Below are 19,747 nucleotides of genomic sequence, written 5' to 3'. Positions count from 1 at the left end.
TTCTAGAGAGGTTAGTGACTTGCTTGTGGTCATACAAATGACCCTTGGTAGAGCCAGATTCAAGCTTAGGTCCTCTGAACATCTATCATTCTTTGCATACTTTACTATCTCTGTTTTACAGATGAAAGAAGTGAGGTCCAGGGGGTCTTAGTGACTTTCCTAAGACCGCAGAGCTTGAAAAAGACAGATCTAAGATTCAAATCCTGACTCCAAATTCAGTGTCCTTCCCACTATACCAAAGGTAGCCCTCAGAGTTTTATTGTGACTTAGGGCAAAGGTGTCATATTTTCTTCATGTGGTTTCCTTCTATTCTTCATACTTTTCTTCCTCTTCTTTTTCCCTTCTCTTTTGCTTTGGATGCTCAGTGCCATAATGCTATCACATATGCTTAATTGTATACCGTTCAAATTCTTTAAATAATTTTGCCTTAATTTAAAATTAAATCTATTTTATGATAGGTAAGTCAGAAACATCTCTAGAGATTTTAGGAACAACTATTATATTACTGTAATTGGTGTTAAAAACATACAAATAATTTTCTTTTTGTCAGCAAACATTTAAAAAGAGATGAGAATGATTTATTTATTTTCTAGAGAATCAAATAAACTCATTAATTTAGAGGGCACCCTTGACTATGATTTGGATGTTTCTTTTGTCCATAGTCTGAGTTCTCAAAGCAGATCTGTCAGTCTTGCTCACTCTGTGAGATACCACTGTCTCACCTTTATCACTAGCTTCATTTTTAGTATATTGCTTCCCAGTGAGGGACCTACTGTGCTTACATGTCACGTAAGTGATATGTTTTATGTTTGGGAAACTGTTTTGAAGTCATTCAAGGTGACACAGTGTCTTCTCCACTTCTCTAGATTTCTGTACTCCCTCTCCAGCATACAGACTTTGCCCAATGACAATAAAATTTTATTACATTTTAAACAAATGGTAACAAAAGAAAAGAACCCAATCTTAAAACTGCTGGAAACTTGAGACCAGAATGTTGAACTGGATAGGTTATAAGATTTTGTCACATATATAACACAGTGAAAAACAGTTTTGTGAAGCATGCAGATGGCTTCTGTATTATATATCATCAGTAGCAACTCTGGGAGACTTCTGTTAGCGCTTCCCATTGATTTATACTTTTATCAGAAGTTTTCCCTAACTAAACCTAAACTAAGGGACTATATAGAAGGTTAGATTATGAGAATATTTCAAACTCCACAAAATATAGAAAACAAAAAGTCACTCGAATTTAATTTATATTTATAATTAAAGTCTTTGGGATATAACAGGGTTGCCTGAAAAATGCATAATTCTGTACATAACCTTGCCTTGTAAAGAGCCCTGGATTTGAAACCAAAGGATCTTAGTTCCAAATACCATCTCTGATAACTTGTGTGTGTGTGTGTGTGTGTGTGTGTGTATTTATGTTTATGTGCGCACATGTGCACAATTTTGGATGATTCAGTTAACCTCTCTGAGTCTCCTCAGTTTTCTCAAGTATAAAATGAAGAAAATGGTCTAGATAATACCTCAGGTTCATTCTAGATCTATCTAAATATGATTTCATGGACTCCTGATAAAATCATTACTCTTGATAAAGTTGGGAGGAGGCAGGAAAATGACTTGTGGACCTCTTAATTAAACATTTTTTTGTTGTCCTAATCAGTGTTATTTTACATCAGGAATTCTTAACCTGTGGCTCATGGATTGATTTTGGGAGGTGGGGGAAATGTAAATTCGGAACTTTTATATTTTGATAACTGTATTCAATATAATTGGTTTCCTTTGCAATCCTATATCTCTCATTTTTATGTATTTAAAAACATTATTTTGAAAAATCACCAAACTGCCAAAGGGGTTCATCACACACAAAAGGTTAAGAACCCCTTTTTCATAGTAACATAGTGCATTTTCACCAGTCCTTGTTAGTATTTAGCACCATCTTATATTGACAACTGATCCTTAGAGGTAAAAACCAGGAAGATTTAATATTCAGGTCAAACAGGAATCAGTTGGTGGCCACAGAGGTGCTGGTGAATCACAAGGGACATTGACTCTTATGCTATTCCGTATCTGTCCCAACTGAGCTGAAGTAGATACTCCTCAGAAGGCGCTAGAGGATGCGAAGAGAAACAATACGGTGAGCCCCAACAGGCAGGTACAGCGTTTTATCAGGAGCTAGGATAGGGTCAAGAAAACTGCCTTTCCTCACACCACATCTCTTCTCTTTCCTTCCCCCACCTCGCCATCCCTCACTATGGCTCCACTTCTCCCAGACCTGCCAGAGAATTAGAGGGTCATTTATGGGGCAGCTGCCCTTCACTCCACCCACTAGATAAGAAATCTTGAGTAACTGGGGAAGAGGAATTTATAGGGGGGGGGGGGGGGGCTCCATATTACCATTATAAAAATTACGTAGTATCTATTAGACTTAAACTTTTTTGGTCTAAATTTTGACCACCCAGGAATGTACTTCACATTTATAACTCAGTTCCTAAGTGTCCCCCTTAATGTTTTTATGGAGCTAATTAATGTTATTAGGTAGGGTAAATTTGTATGTAGTCCAGAATAATGACTTGCACCTTACTTTTGTTAGAAGAAGTGCAACTTTAAAATAAATTCTGGAATTTAAGAGAGAATGTTAGGTGTTACATTTTCTCTTAATCTTTTCTAGTTGTAGTTGCATATACTCTGTCAGATCAGAATGTGTCAGGAAACTTTAATCCATGTCTAGTCATACCAAACAATTGCATGTTTATACCTTGTGTGATTGAGATAAGAATTCTTCTGTCTTCTTTTCTTGCAGTGGTAATCTGTCTCTGTGTTTTACCTCATCATTTACGTAACAGTCTAAAAAAAATTCAGTCACTGGGTCCAATCACAGAGATGGTGTTTTATAACATAACTTGGAATATATGAATTATGAAGATCACAGTAAATTGGATTGGCTAGGTTTTATCTGCCAGTCATGCCTTAAATTGATTCAGTGTTTCAAGTTCACAACAACATTTTTGTGAAAGAGAATGGACTTCTTTGTTCTAAGCCACCTTTTGAACTAAGATGTATACGTAGTTTGGTTTTAAGTAAGACGCAAATGGCTTAAGCTTTTTGTTGTTTTTTAAATTATTACTGAGAGAAGTTTTGTGCTTGTTTAAAATGCCAAACATTTCCTGTCTCTGCATTTTAAAATGAATAATTTTTATGTGGTTATTATCTCCCTATTTATTGTTGTATATCCTGTTGGAATCTAATATATTTTTTGTCTATCTTAATGGCGCAGATTTTTTTTTTTTGAATGTCTAGAATAGCAGCAAAATAAATGCCTCAGCATGTATTTTTTTAGTATTAAAATAAATATATAGTAAAGTCCTCCTCCTGGAAATGATGGAACTCTCAAAGAAGTTGAAGACGGGGTTTCATGTTATATTATTAATTTTAAGTGGAATGAAATTACAGGGTAATTTCTGTATTGAACTGAAACGAAAATGAAAATTTCTTTGTATTATATATAACTTCATATACAATATTATATATAACTTAGTATATAATATGAAATTGCTATTTTAAGCAGTTATGAAACCAGCTAGAGATCTTTAAATATCAGGGCATTGATACTGTGATAGAATGCAAAAAATTAATTTGTGTCAGTAATGTTTTTACTCTTCCTTTTAAATCATAAAATCAAGTAAAGCTTATTCAAGAAACTTAAGGTTCACAATTAAAAGAACACTGTCAATTCTGACAAGCCTACAAGTTATCCTTTCATTACATTATCCCTTTTTATTCTACTAAATTATTGTTATCCTAGCCTTCCTGAGCAGTTCTTAGAGATCACTTGTCAAATAGAGTTTTTCTTGAGAGGAAAAGAAATTATTGATATTCATTTTTTAAAGTAAACAGAGTTCTACATCTCTGTAATATATTTCCCCTTTAAGAAATATGAGATATACTCAGCATTTGATCAACTGAAAGACATAAATTACCCAGGAAAGAACTCTTTATATGATAGTAACTGTTGGGAAAACTGGAAAGCAGTCTGCAGATATTAGGTTTATACCGACATTTTATACCTTATTTCACAATATATTCATTATTATAAATTATACCATTAAAAATTAGAATCTGCTGATATATTAGAAGAGAATGTGCAGATCATATGTCTTTCATAGGTATGAGCAGGGGACACATTCTTAACCAAATGAAATAGAAGCAGTTACAAATGATAAAATAGATTATTTTAATTACATTACATTTCAAAGCTTTTAGCACAACAAAATTAGTGCATTTTGCACAACAAGCGAAGGGGGATGAGCTGAGGAAAAAAACCTTTTGTATCAAATATCTCTGATGAGAATTTGATATTCAAGATATATAAACAACCAATAGAAATACATGTCCAAAAGCCATTCCCAATAGGTAAGTAAAGGATATGAACAGTTTTACAAGAAATTGAAACTTTTAATAATCATGTGAAGGAATACTTAGAATCATTACTAATAAGAAAAATAGAAATCAAAACAACCCTCTGAGGATTAACCTCAAACCCAGCAAACTGGCAAAGATGATGAAGCTTGGGAATAATCAGTGTTGAAATTGGTGTGGAAAGATGAGCACACAAATATATTATTGGTGCAGTTGTGAATTAAACTGTTCTGAAAAGCAGTTTGGAATTATGCAAATAGAGTGACTAAAATATGCATAGCCTTTGTCCCAGAGATCTCATTGTTCGTTATATACCCCAGAGGGTGACTGACAGAAATCAAGACTCCATATTCATCATAATATTTACAGCAGTACTTTTTGTGGTAGCAAAGAACTGAAAACAAAGTAGATGCCCATTTATTAGGTAATGGCTATACAGATTGTGGCACATGAATATAATAGAATATGACTGTGCTGTAAAAAACAATAAATGGAACTTCCATGTCATGTGATCATCTTATGATGGAGGGGAGGACTAGACATTTTCTTTGATCTCCTTAAATCTCTCCAATACCAGAATTGTGAATGAAAGATAATGAAGCTTTCTCCATGATTTAGGACACCTGGAATCCATTAGAAGGTCAAACAAAACTATGAACTGAGTCAGTACCCCCCATGTTACCTCCAAGGTTTAGCTACAAAATTCAAAACCCACCTCTGTCTCCCCTCCCAGTTTCCAAGGCTGTGGAAATCCTAACTAGGCTTCAGAGTTCAGCTCCTCTAGTCTTTACAGCTGGCCAAAGGAAGCTGACTTTGACCACACAGACAACATCATGGTGGTCAGCATTTTGTGCTGCAAAAGTCTCTGCAGGAGAACCAGGAATAGATAGAGGAGGGGGCCTGAATTAGAGCTCAATAACACATCCCATTCCCCTGTTCTTCCAGGGCCTCAGCAACATAAAATACAAAAATTAACAAAAATTAACCCTGTAGCGCCAGCATGGGAGCTCTTTGAAGTGCCGGTCCTGGGCCAGAGATAGATCAGTGGGACAGACTACACAAGGTAGAATCAGAAGCAATGAAATTTAATAACCTAATGTTTGATAAAGTGGAAAGTATAAATTACCTAAGGAAAAAACTCATTATTTGGTCATTTTTTTTATCAGCAAAAATCTTCCTTTTTTTCCTCCTACTCCTAATGAGAAAGAAAAACACAACTATTATAAACATATATAGTCAAACAAAACAAATTTCCACATTGACCATATCCTAAAAATGTGCCCCTTGTTATCCTCTAAGCCTTTCTTTCACCTTTCCATCAGGAGGTGGGTAGCATGTTTCATCATTAGTCATCTGGAATCATGATTCCTCAAAGCTGTTTAATTTTACAATATTTTTTTCTCTATATCCATTGTTCTCTTGGTGCCTTAATTTATACAAGTCTTTCCAGGTTTCTCTGAAACTATCTTCTTCATAATTTCTTACATCACATTAGCATTCCATCACATTTATATAATATAACTTGTTCAGCTATGCCTCAGTTGATGGCCACTCCCTCTATTTCCAAGTCTTTGCCACCGTCTCTGTGTATCCTTAGAGTCTGTTTTTGCTTAGAACTAATCCTTTCCTTAACCTATCTTCCCTCTAATTCCTACTTCCCTATTTCTCTCTTCCCTATTTACCTGTTTAGTGAAATGTCTTTTTATACCCAACTCTCTGTGTATTCTCCCATCCTTTGACCAGTTTAGATGACAATGAGGTTCAGTTGTTACCTGCCCCCATCCTCCTTTCCCCTTGTACACATCAATTATGTGAAATAATTTTCCCTAACCTTCCTTTTTCTTCCCCTGCTGCTCTGTGTCTTCCTGTTCCCCTCCCTTTCCATTCTTCTTTTAAGATCATCAATACATAACAGGATTACTCCCAGGTCTTCTGTATAATTTTTACAATCCTTAATGAAAATAAGGTTCAGAGGGAATACATATATCATCTCCCCATATTAGAATATAATTAGTTTATCCTTGTTTTATCTGTTACGATTTTTCTTCATCCATGCTTTTCTTTTTATGTTTGCACATCATAGTTTCTACTTAGTTCTGGCCTTTTCATCAGGAATATTTGGAACTCCTTTTATTTTATTAAAGGTCTGTTTTTTCCCCTGTATAATTATACTCGATTTTGCTGGGTAAGTGATTCTTGGCTGTAAGCCTATATTCATTGCTTTCTGGAATATTGTATTTCATGCTCTTAGCTCCTTTATATTGGTGGCTGCTAAATCATGTGTGATCTTCCCTGTGCCTCCTTGAAACTTTAATTCTTTCTTTCAGACTGCTTTTTTTTTTCTTTGACCCTGAAGCTCTAGGTTTTAGCTATAATATTCCTGGGAGTTTTCATGTTGCTATTTCTTTTATGAAATGACTGGTGAAATTCCTTCTATTTCTTCTTTGCCCTCTGGTTCTAAGTGTTCTGGGCAATTTTATGATTTCTTGACATATAATATTCAGCCTCATTTTTTAGTCATGGCTTTCATGTATTCAGAATTTCATCTCCTCAATCTGTTTTCTAGGTCACTTGTTTTTGTTCTGAGATACCCTAAATTTTATTCTATTTTTTCTTGTTGCCCATGAAGTCATTGGCTTCTGTTTGGTTTGTTATAGTTTTCAGGGAGATTGTTTCTTTTAGGCTAGGTTTTGTACCCCTTGTGTCAAATTGTTAATTCCCCTTCTAGTTCTTTTCTCTTTTGCTTTCATTTCTTTCCTTATTTTTTTCTCTTGTGTTCTCATTCTATTTACAAAAACATTTTAAAGTTTTTAAAAAAATTTTCATCTTTTCCAAGAATTCTAGTTGAATTTGTGCCCAAGCTGTGTTTTACTTGGAGACTTTCTTTGCTTGTAGATTCTTTGGAGTGATTCTCTTGAGGATTTATGTCTCAAGCATCCCCTGTCATCTTAATAGCTTTTTATGGTGGAATTCTTTTTTGGCTAATTCTTCCAACTTGCTTCCTGACTTTCTAATATAAAAATGTTAGGGCCATACCCTGCACATTTCTGAAGGATATATCTGGGCTGGTCAGTCCTGCTGCTGCTTTCTTGGGGTATTGAGTGTTGTGTTGTTTCAGGATCTCAGGAACAGCTTAGATTGGAGACCTGCAAGCTTTTTAGTGTTCCCACAATGTTCTGATTTGGGGCAAAGTCTAATGAGTGCCTTTCTGTTCTAAGCTCTGCATGTTCCTGACCTGGGTTTGGGCCTGAGTTATAGGCCTCTGAGCTTGCCTTCTTTGGAGTTTCAGTAGACCCCTTCTGTAGTCAATCACTGTCAAACCAGCTGCAAAGTCCTTCTGGTTCAGTATGACAGAACTCTAGGTTTCCCATTTGTGCTATGGTTATTCCTCTGCAAGCTTCAAACTGGGCTAGAAGTTAGAATTGAGAAGCTGTTTTGCTGCTAGGGTCCAAACTATGGAGCACTTATTTACTTCTCAACTTGTTCCTTATTTACTTAATACTTTTAGGGTGCATATCTTCTCCCCAATCCACCCTAGATCTGTGATCCAGAACTCAGTAAGGAGTAACAAAGCTGCCAATTGGAACATGCTCCCAAACCTGTATGAGATCATGATGCCCTGGTATGGACCTTATCTTGCCTTATTGCACAGCCTCAGTCTTCTTTTAGTCCTTGAACACTAGAATATTCCTGGTGCACTCCTCATTAGACCTTCTAGTAGTATCCACAGACCTCTGTGTCTTTCTCCCTGTGCTGACTTTGGGTGGGAAAATTACTCACTATGACTTTTTCTTTTATTGAGATTTAATCTGATGCATTTTCTAGCTCCGTTTGAAGGAGTTTGGAGTTTGTTGTTTTGGTTTTTTTTTGGTTTGGTTTTGTGTGAGGGAGGAACTTGCTGAACCTCTTTCTATACTTTCTGTACTCTACCATCTTGGTTCTCCCCACATACTGTCATTTTTTTCATTTTTCCGTTTGCATAAGACCTTGCACATAGTAAACATTTAAATGTTTGTTGAATTAAACAATTGAACTGGGTGACTAAAAGGTACCCACATCAATAAGTGACATATAAGAGATTTTCTTCTTTTTTAAAAAATTAGTTTATATTTTGTTTTAACATGCACTTTCATAAGATTTTGAGTTCTAAATTTTCTCCCCCTCCTTTTTATCCCCTCTCCCCAAAACAGCATGCATTCTGATATAGGCTCTACATTCATATTAAACATATTTTCACATTAGTCATGTGTAAGAAGAATTAGAACCAATGGGAGGAACCAGGAGAAAGAAGAAATGGAAAAAAAGAGAGTAAACAGTCTGCTTTGATCTGCATTCAGACTCCACAGTTCTTTTTCTGGATGTGGGCAGCATTTTCCACCATGAGTCACTTGGGATTGTCTTAGATTGTTGCGTTGCGAAGAAGAGCTAAGTCTAACAAAGTTGGTCATCACACGATGCTGCTGTTACTACGTACATTGCTCTGGTTCTGCTCACTTCACTCAGCATCCATGTTTTTCTGACATCTGCCTGCTCATCATTTCTTACAGAACAATAGTATTCCATTATATTCATATAGCACAGCTTGTTCAGCCATTCTCCACTTGATGGGCATCCCCTCAATTTCCAATTTTCAGAAAGAACTGCTATAAATATTTTTATACATGTGGGTTCGTTTTCCATTTTTAGATTCATTGTCTTCTCATGTGATTTATTTAACTCTTCTTGTTGTGCAGCAATTCCCAAATTTTAATCTCTTTGTGGGCTAAATTTGTATTACTAAAATAGCCAAAGAAATGGTTAGAATCATAGGAAGCAGTGTGTAAAATGATAAATGTATCTGTTTCTAAATGCCCCTTTCCTCAAAACCCTATTTAATACATGGCATGAGTCAGATTCTGAGAGTTGAAAGGGACTTCATAGGTCATCATAGGTCAAGTACAAACCATACCTAAATATGAATCCTTTCTTCAACATCACCAATTAGTGATTGTCCAGCCTCCATGTCAATACCTCTAGGAAGTCAAGCTGCCCATTCTACTTCCAAATAGCTCTAATCATTATGAGGCCTTTCCTTCTGTCTACTTGAAATCTACCTCTCTTTCACTTGCACACATTGGCCTGTGATCCAGTAAGACCAAACAAAATGAAGCTAATTTTTATATATGTAAATGTTTCAGAGATTTGAAAATTGCTATCCTTCCTTCCCTCTCCCTCAGTTGTCTCCTCTCCAGGTTAAATATCCCCACATGAATTGATTCATATTTTATATGTGTTTTAAATAATGAGTTACTAGAGGCCTTCCTTTTTTCCTAGGCCCTAAAGAGACAGAATATAGTTCAGTACAATTCCTCCTCCACAGCTACCTCTAACTGATGAAATGACAGTTAGTGGTCATTCAGCCTTCTTTTAGATATTGAGTTTTATAACATCTTCTTTTCATAACAAACCTAGATAGCAAGATCTGTACCAATGAAGTTCTTTAAAAGGAAGTATTTTAATATAAATCTGAACCAGTATAGAGATAGTTAGTAATATTATTAATGACTTTACGTAGTAAGTACATTTTAGAATCAGTCATAAAAAAGTTTTTACGAATTCTACGCTTTTGCTTTTTCTAATAAAGTAAATAAACTTATACATGTGGTAATGTTTTCAATCAGAAGCATTTCACACTGCCGGAGCTGAAGCTGGTCCCCAGAGTTTGGTCCAGGTATATTCATCCCTGCCCGAAATTCCTCAAGATCAAAATGCTGCAGAATCCTGGGAAACTCTAGAAGCGGTATGTTAAGAAGCATTTTCCTTTTTTATTGACCATAATTCATGAAAATAAGGTAATATCCATTTTTTTTCTGTTTAGGATTTGATGGAACTCAACCAGCTAATTACTGATTTCTCTCTGCTAGTGAATGTGAGTATAAAAATCTGTTGCTTTGACCTCAGCATTTTTAGGATGACATCATAGAAGCCTTTTATCTCTAGGCATTTGATATTAACCAGACCAGTAAGGAGGAGAAAAAATTTGAAGACTTTATTGATGTCTGGTAGAAAGGGGAGGTGTAGCCTGAGATGAGCCTTAGAGCAGGAGGATTGGAAAGATGATCTTTGTCTTCAGATATGATCTTATGATGTGTATAAACATGATCAACTCGTCCATCTCTCCACCAATAAAAAATCTTCCTTAGCTTAAAGGGAGAAAATTAAGGCCAATAAGTAAACATAGGGAAGTAGGCCTGGGTTTCAAAGTAAAGAAGAACTTCTTAACATTTGTAGTTGTTCAAGAATGTAATGGTCTGACCTGTATATAGTGAGTTCTTTATCACTGGAGATCTTCCAACAGAAGCTGAATGGCCACTTGGTAGGAACTTAAGAGATCACCAAAAGTTATGTAACTATTTAGAAACTGAGATGGAATTGGAAACGAGGACGCCTGATTCCTAGGATGGGACTCTGTCCATGGAAGTGCATGAGACCCAGCACTCTTCCTGTCTTTATTCTATCAGTGGGAGCTTAAGAGTAGTAAACCTTTTTGCACAAAAGTTAATCTGGTATGGACGGACATAGAAAGATACCGTGAATTTTAAGGTGACATGAAGATGTTAGGGGCAAGGGAAAAGAGTACCCAACTTGAAATTTGCAACAGAGGGTTGATGAATAGTAGCAAAGGTCATATGATACTGATATTTGAGTTTTCTGGAAGGGATACTAAAGTTAGTGGTTATATAGAGACGGCTAGACTTTGTTCTCCATGAAAAATAGTAGCCTGTTTGTTTTTTTCTCTAGGTGATGGACTAGTATTGTTTGTCATTAGGGTTAGGTACAGAGTTTGCAAACATAGTTTGGGAAAATGGTGTAATGGAAGAATGTTGTGAATATGAAACATTATTGACAGAAGATTCTGAAGTCCCAGATGAGGATGTCACCTTATTGTTGGTACCTCAGGAAGCCAAGAACATATTCATTTTGTCTGATCTTTCTTTCATAGACAATAACCCGCAGATAGTCCATCCATCAGGGAGGGTCCTGAAAAAAACAAAACAAGGAAGTCTGAGCCTCAGAAAGGACATGTTAGGCAAATCACTGCTACTTTTAAAAAACAAAACAAAAAAAGATATCCTCAAGGATTGTGCAGTGTGAACTATTATTGTGGCAAGATCTCCTCATCATCAGAAAGCTGACCAGAGTCAGGAGTAGTGTGAGTATAAGTGTCCTCCAGGGTCATTTCTTCCTCCTCAAGAAAATGTGTCAACTGGAACAATTCATAGCTAAAAGTAAAAGTACAAGTTTTTCCCACAGCAAAAGATAAGAAAATGTTATCATTCCTCTCTTCAACAGAGAGGTGGAGGTGGACTGTGTTTGGAACATCGCACATGCTTACAGACTTAGTTTATGTGTTGGTTTGTTTTGCTGAACTGCTTTTTTCCCTCCTTTTTATTCTCGAGTGTAGAAGGGTGAGGTATATAATTGTAGTAAAGATCTTATTAGAAACAAAAAGTAGTAATCTTTTTCTTTTGAAATAAAAGTCTCACTAGGTCTCATCAAATCAGAGACATTTGGTGGGTGATGTGAACAGGCCTTCAGTTCTAGTAGGGTCTGATGGCAGACCTAGTACAGAGTGGCATGTAGTCTTTGGATCCATACTCTTTAAAAAGTTGTTGATAAAGTTCACAGAAGCCTTCAACTCTCTCATGGAGTGAAGAAAATATTTTCTTTCCTTATGGATCTCTAGGCAGAGATGAGAACAAAGGTTGGAATTTCTTAGGGTTAAATCTAATCACATCCCTCCCTAGGGTCAGGATGAGGCATTCCCTGAAGATGGGGAACTCATCAATCCTATGTGTTGGTCTGGATTCCTGCAATATAAGTAGTGGAATTACCTTTTGACTTCCGAAAGGCACATCGGTTCTGTGTTGTCAAGTCATTTTTTTATTCTTTTCTAGAGTTAGTCTATCCTTCATTTAACAGACCTCTCACTCATACCTGCTCCACGCACTTTTGAGAAATTCAGAATCTTTTGACACTGGCAATAGTGGCAGATTATATCCAACAAATTGTGTACATTTTCTTCAAAAACTAGCATGTGTTTATTGAATATATGAGATTAAAAATATACATTTATTACTTTGGGGGAAATATTGCCCAAAATTAAATGTCATTCTATCAGATTTTTTTCCTTTGGAAATTTAGTTTTATATTAAAAGTACTGATAAACATTCACATAAAGAAAGTATGCATGGAGAAAAACCAGAGAAAGGCCTCTTAATTCCAGACTCTCGCTAGACTTTGGACCTAACTGCTAAGGGACCTAGAATCCCTTAGCCCCAGAAACAACAAACTCCATCTCCATTTTGCAGTTTTGTAGAGTCGGTCACAAGTATGTAGGCACAATGAGGGATTGAAGTCAGATAGGAATAAACAAGTGGGGGAATAGAATTCAATGTGGTAAACTAAAAATAGGACCTTAGGATTCAAAAGGGATAGTTGGGTTCATAAAACAGTGCATCTGGGGGTGTGAGTGACTGCCCATATTGGTTTTTAAAGAGATGTCCTGGTCTGGGCCATTAAAGACTAATTCATTGTTCCCCAGAATAAGATAGGATATTTGTAATTGTTCATAATTGTGGCAGAGTTCAAACTGCTCTAACATCTAGTAATTTACAACTTGGGTTTTGCTTTATGTTTTTCTGCGATATCTCCAGTTATTTCCAAAAGGTTTTTTAAAATACTTAAAATTAATTTAATCCACCGATATTTTAAGATAACTATAATTCATTCAACAAATATTTACTAAGAGTATGCTCTGGGCCAAAGCACTGTGCTGCGTCCAATCCAGTATCCAGTATGTTTGAGAAGTTCCTTTATATTTTCCTGAACCCTGGAATTCAACAATAATTAGTAGCAATCATGTAAAGATCCTGAGTGGGGAAGGAGGCATGGAAGTGCGTTCTTTGTTAGAAATTTTATTTTCTGCTTTCCTCAAGTTCAGTAGCTTGGGCTTCATGATGGACCAGAAGTTTGTGAGTGAATAGGTAAGGTAGGACCTTTACATTTTGGATATTTTTAGGGGTGGAGTTCAGTGGGTGGAATCACTAGAACCAGGTCCTTTGTTCTCAAAAAGCTCTGAAAGGGAAGACTTCAAATGGAGGCTTAATATCTGGGAAAGAGAGAAGGAATGTTATAAAAGAGAGTGCATTGGGCATAACCAAGTTATGTCAGACAACAAATGGGGAGAAGTACTCTGAATGGAGGGCAGTGTTAGGAAGTACAGTTTTGTGGGCTGTGAAAAAGAATGGTGGCTTCTGGAAGAGGTTGCATATGAGCTTCTGCCCTGTGGAATACCGATAACACCCCTTTAGGTATGGCAGTGGAGAGATTTAGGCAGAAATATCGATTACAAGATTTAACAAACCCCAGAAAGGCATTAACTCCTTAAATGTGGTGTTCTATGAAGGGGAGAAAATGTCAACAACTGAAAACATTCCAGCGATGGAAAAGAATTGACTTTGCTGGTTTGTTCTTTTATGCTCCATAATGGAATGGCAGCTGGGATTATAATTGTGTTCTCTGGTTGAAGCATCATGTAAGATGCTATTCAGATACAGTATTAAAACCTTATGATTGGCTTAAGATTGAATTATTACAAAGTAACTAAGTTAACTCCAATCTCTGTCAGTTTTAAAGTCACAATTCCTGTTGTGCTGTGTACTTACCACTTTCTTTTGACTATTGCATTCATTTAAGTGGACATTGACTCATCAGTTTGCTATTTTTTCTCATTTCTGTAAATTTAAAATACTTTAATTTGTCATTTTAAGATGTATTAAACTATTAAAACCTAAGACCACGGAGTTCATTCACTTGCACTCTGCTGCAGGTTAGAAGGGGAAATGCCTTTTGTGGTAGTTAAAATAAGCATATCACATTCAGAGTGATCAGAAGTATTAATTTGTATTTCTTGCCTCACTAGCATTTTAATTGTAATGTAACCTGTCCCTGTTTTAAACCCAATCTTCACAATTCCAGAATAGGAATTGTATTTTGCAGCAAACACAGCATGCCACTTAGATATTTGTTTGGCTTTTTTTCTCTTGGGATTTGGTTCATTCATTCAGATAATAGCACATTAATTAATAAAGAACCCAATTTAATATAAGATGTATTTGGCTATAAAGGTACTACCCTTTTATTACTTAGTAGTTAAATTTCCCTTTTTAAAAAAAAAAAGTAAATTGTACTTTTCAGTATGCTTTCTCAGATACTCTTAATGAACCACCATTAAGACTGCATGGCTACAGTACATGAGGGCCCTGATTACAGGAATTAAAATAGTGTGTATTGGCTTACTGCTGCTTCCCAGCAGGAAATCTCCCTCATAATTCCTTTGCATCTAGTCTCAGCAGGAGAAGATTGACAGCATTGAAGCCCATGTCAACAGTGCTGCTGTGAATGTTGAAGAGGGAACCAAAAACTTGGGGAAGGTAAGGCTCTACTCCTGCTGACAAATCAATGGTCCTCTGCCTCCCAGGAATCTTCAGTATTAACCCCATTGATCTGCCCTCTTTAATGTGGAGGGAACCAGCAATTAAGGAAATAAGGAAGAAATGGCACATAGGTAGTAAAAGAAATCAATGATTGTTGTAATATTCTACCCCAAGAGTCGTTCTGTCAAGAGGGACTTTTTTTCTTTTTCCTTTTTGCAAAAAGAGAGTAAACTGAAGCCTTCTGGTGATGGGCACTTCTGTTATATAGCTCAGAGGAATCATCAAAAAGAAGGCCCTAGCTAGTTTGCAAGAACCAAGGAAAGGTGGGGTGGCTAGATGGGACAGTGAATGGAGCACTGGCCCTGGAGTCAGGAGGGCCTGAGTTCAAATCTGGCCTCAGACACGCAACACTTACTAGTTGTGTGACCTTGGACAAGTCACTTAACCCCAGTTAGCTTGCCTTGCCCCTCCAAAAAAAAAAAAAAAAAAGAACCAAGGAAAGGCAAAACGAATCAACCTGCCAGACGCTATACAGCTCTGGGACCACACGGGACACCCCCCCCCCCCACCTCCTACCACCCCGCCTTGAATCTCAGGTGCGTGACCCACAGTGATTGTTTTGTGACAGAAAACCTGGCATTCCGTGGCTATTGCCATTCATTTAAATAAACGCATCATATAATTAGTGAATTAGTTATTTTATTAGCTACAGGCAACTGAAGTGATCCATTCTGTCCTTACCCATCTGAGTCCTGAAGTCATGAGGAGTTGCAGCACCCAGTCTTCTTACCTGTGGAAGAGTTCACCTTTTTTTTTATAAGTACAATTCAGAAGAGTTAACCATTAAGCAATAAAGAGGCATTTCCAGGAGTAATGAAGGGAAAGTGTACACCCCCACAAGCAAATATTCTCAATTCCATTTCTAAATTGAATTTTTTTCTCTCTTTTCTTTCCAGGCTGCAAAATACAAGCTGGCAGCTCTGCCTGTGACAGGTGCAATCATTGGAGGAGTAGTAGGGGGTCCAGTTGGCCTATTTGCAGGCTTCAAGGCAGGAATTGCAGCTGCAGTTGGTGGTGGGTTGTTGGGCTTCACAGGTGGAAAACTGATACAAAGAAAGAAACAGGAAATGATTGCACTCACTTCCAGCTGTCCAAATCTTCCTAGGCAAAGTGACAAAAAATCCAGTTGAAATTAGACCTGATACGTTAGGATCCCTGTAAGCGGTGTTGATGATGTCCTTTGCCAACAATGATGGACATACAGTCAGCTCATGGAAGACAAACTTATTGATACAAAGAATGTAGACAAATCACTTGGAATGGAATTGGGATCAGAGGAAACATTTTGTCATTTGACAGGGTATTAGTTGGGATATTAGTGATTCAGGAGGTGAAGTTCAAAGATTGACAAGTTACAGATTTTCTACCTGACTATGTGGTAGCTGAGTTACAGCCTTCACAAGGACTAGGATCATATGCTAATCTGCTTCTCAGTGCTTTTCAAGGTGGAGGGAAAAAATGAATACCAGAAGAATGCTTTCCTCATTTACCAACTCGAAGACCTTAAGAATTGGCAAGTTTGTAGGAAATTATTTCAACCTGTAGAAAAGAAAATGAAGGTTACTCCATAAGCCTTTCTCATCAGGAACCTGGAACTCAGCCTCTGGGTGGAGGCACAACTGAGATGTCATCATGTTCTGCATGTGTCCAATGGGTGAGACTGCTACAGTCTGGCACAATCCCAGATTACTGAAGTGAATGAAGCCCGGTACAGCACAGCCCCGCCCTGCCCAGAACTGTAAAAAGAACGAAAAGACAGTCAATACCTCTTCATAACCTGTTTTGTTTTTTTTTTTGTCATAGCATCCCCTACCTTTCTAATTTATTACTTTGGACCCTGCCTTCTTTCCTCCCTTTTTTCTTTTGCATCTCTTTAAATAAAGAAAACAAATGGTTGGAGATTTATTTTGCCAGCCACAGACATTCCTGCTCGTACGTCTCCCTAGTCCTCTAGGATCCTTCTTTCTTCCTATGGAAAGATCTCCACTTTAAAGGATCAGTTCAATCCACCTGCAGTGAGAAGTTTAGTTTATAATGTACGCTTTATAGCTCTTTCTCTCCATACTTTATTTTCTGAACCTCCAAGAGAAAAAAAAAATCCAGTTCCCATTATGTTTTAATATTTAAGTCATAGAGGGGACAGAGCCAAGGTGACACCTTCCTTCAGCATCTTTCAATCTCAGGACATCAGTGTGTTCCTTGGAGGTAACTGGCAGGTCTCCAGGCCTTGTCTGAGAAGTGTTCCCCCTAAATAACATTTTAAGAAAACAGAGAACCTGCTTATCTCATCAGATTGATGTAAAAAGGACCTGGAACTTTTAGTAGACTTCAAGATCAATATGAGTCAGCAGTGTTACTTGAAAGTCAAAAAAGCTAATGCATTCTTAGACTTCATTGATAGAAGTATAGTGTGCTGATAAGGAAAATCAGTCAGTCAGTAATCATTTGTTAAGGTCCTACTATGTCCCAAGCACTTTGCCAAACAAAGGTTACAAAGAAAGGCAAAAAACAGTGCCTACTTTTAAGGAGCTCACAGTCTGATGGATAATCCTGCTAGATTCTGTGCTAGTCATGACACATATCTCCAGTACCTTATCCTGTTCTTATAAGCAGATTTCTGGAAGGAGAGTAACAAGTTTATGTGCATACATAGGTGATATCCAGAGATATCAGACGTATGAGCTACAAGCTACAGGCAACTTGCAAAATTCACGTGCTGCCCACAAGATTCAAATGAAATTGGGAAAATATTTAACAAATACAATAAAACACAGATGATATTACAATTTAAAACTTAGTCAATATGTGGTCCACAGAGATCTTTATGTACAAATTAGTAGCCCCCATTTCTATTTGAGTTTGATACCACTGATCTAAACTATGCTGTATGAGAATCAGTTGAAGATACTAGGAATGTTTAACTTAGAGAAGAGTAAATTTGGAGGGTCTGTAATAGTAGTCATAAAATCTTTGGAAGGCTATCATGGAAAAAAAGTTACTTTTTTCTTTGCTCTCAAAGGACCTTTTGAACAAAACACTCAGTAAGATTTCTTCTTAAGTAAAAATAATGGCCTGCCTACTTTTCTCCTCTTACCACAAACACTATCTAGCCAATCAAGGATCTACCCTGATTATTAATAAGCTATTTAATTAGTTAATTTTTAAATTAAAATTAATTAATATTTAATTAATATTAATAAGCTTTCTGAAGACTCCACAAGAGTTTGGGCTGCACTTCCTGGTAGCCTCTATTTCTAAAACCCTCCACTGCTCTTCCTTTAACACTTTGTCTATAATATTTATTTTTTGGGTGAGGAGAGAGGCAGTGCCTTTCTACTACTAGGGGGAAGGGTCTCTGCTCACCCTGAGAAGCAGAGCTTGTTATACACAGCCATATGATGTCATTATGCAGTGGCCAGGGCAGCTGTTGGGAGGGTAGTGGGTCAGGTGACATCAGAGTGAGCTGATTTCTTTAGGATCGAGTTTATTTCTAGGACTTTCTGTTCATCATTACTTTTTGCCTTGAGTGTCAGATCTAGAAAGAACTATGATTTATTATTCATGTTTTATTCATTCTCACCAGTTATACAAAGTCTAATGAAAGAGAGCACTATTTCCTCTTGTTTATACTGTCCTTGTATTACTTGCTGTCTGCTTTGATATCTATTGGGTCTTTTCTGATATCACCCTGCCAGATTTTAATCCAATATTGTGTTAGTATTTATGTCTGAAAGTACTCATATAGCTCCTTGGAGCACTGTGTTTTTGTTTTTAATTTTCCAATCTTTTCCATGTCACAAGGGTTTGGGAAAAGCATTTAAATTAGGATACATTCAATCAATCCCTTATGCAAGTACCACAATGTAGCTGCCAGGCATTGTGCCGAGCATTGAGGATAATAAAGATACCACCTCTGGAGTTAGCTGAGCACTTCATGTAGGCATCTGGGTGGTTCCATGGATAGAGAACTGGGCTTGGAGTTAAGAAGACCTGAGTTCAAACACACCTTCAGATACTTACTAGCTGTGTGACCCTAGGCAAGTCACTGCCTGCCTCCTTTTCCTCCTCTGTAGTATGAGGGTGATTATAGCACATACCTCCCAAGGCTGTTGTGGGAATCAGATATTTGTAAAAGCACTTTGCAGACCTTAAGATGATGCTGTATGAGTGTTAGCTATGATGATGTTAGATGCCAATTGTGGAATGGCTCCATTTTCCCACACGTTCTATGCCTGGCATCCCTATACTCTACGTTCTTTTTTTTTTCTTGCTAAATTCAATGCTATTCCCTATCATTTTTTCTTTCTACATCACCTTTTGATTATTCCCATGTTATTCCTCTCCCAATCATCTATCTTAATGCTTTGGGCATCCTCCAGGCTTTGCCTTTAGGTGGCACTCTTTAAGCCATTACTTTTGAGATATATAAAGTTAATGAGGTGGGGGGAGATTTCAGTGACCAAAATAAAATGAGACTGACTAGGTAAATTCTTGGATTTAGAACTGACTTGTTTCTACCAGTGCTACTAAAAATAAAAATACCTCATTCACATTACTTTTTATGGTTCCCAAATCACTTATTTGTCCAAACAATGGGCAACAGACCCAGAAGTTTAGCTCCAGAGCCTGAAAATGAGGGAGGAGATCCATAACGGGAGTTCCCACCTACTTCACCCCACTGGTGTCTTTTTTTCTTGACCTCATTAAAAGGGCCATGCCCTGGCTACTTCTTAAACAGACCTATTCAATGAATGGGCATTGCCTCACCCTAAGTGAGTACCTGCAAA

General features: G+C 37.0%; 1 protein-coding gene across 7 annotated transcripts in view; it reads left to right on the top strand.

Annotated features, from left to right (window-relative positions):
• Positions 1–16,865, top strand: part of STX17 (syntaxin 17) — a 72,681-nt gene extending 55,816 nt beyond the window's left edge. For 5 of the 7 annotated variants that reach the window (XM_072604600.1, XM_072604617.1, XM_072604610.1 and 2 more), the window contains exons 5-8: positions 10,083–10,201; positions 10,280–10,330; positions 14,811–14,897; positions 15,857–16,865. In XM_072604600.1, the coding sequence (XP_072460701.1) occupies positions 10,083–10,201; positions 10,280–10,330; positions 14,811–14,897; positions 15,857–16,090 (491 nt within the window). In that variant the 3' untranslated portion in view covers positions 16,091–16,865. The remainder of the gene's footprint in view (positions 1–10,082; positions 10,202–10,279; positions 10,331–14,810; positions 14,898–15,856) is intronic. The other 2 variants (XM_072604632.1, XM_072604637.1) reach the window with 1 other exon arrangement.
• The last annotated feature ends 2,882 nt before the right edge of the window (positions 16,866–19,747 follow it).

Source organism: Notamacropus eugenii, chromosome 1 (genome assembly GCF_028372415.1).
Source record: "Notamacropus eugenii isolate mMacEug1 chromosome 1, mMacEug1.pri_v2, whole genome shotgun sequence".
NCBI classification, from domain to species: domain Eukaryota; kingdom Metazoa; phylum Chordata; class Mammalia; order Diprotodontia; family Macropodidae; genus Notamacropus; species Notamacropus eugenii.
This window is presented reverse-complemented; position numbering and strand designations above follow the sequence as displayed.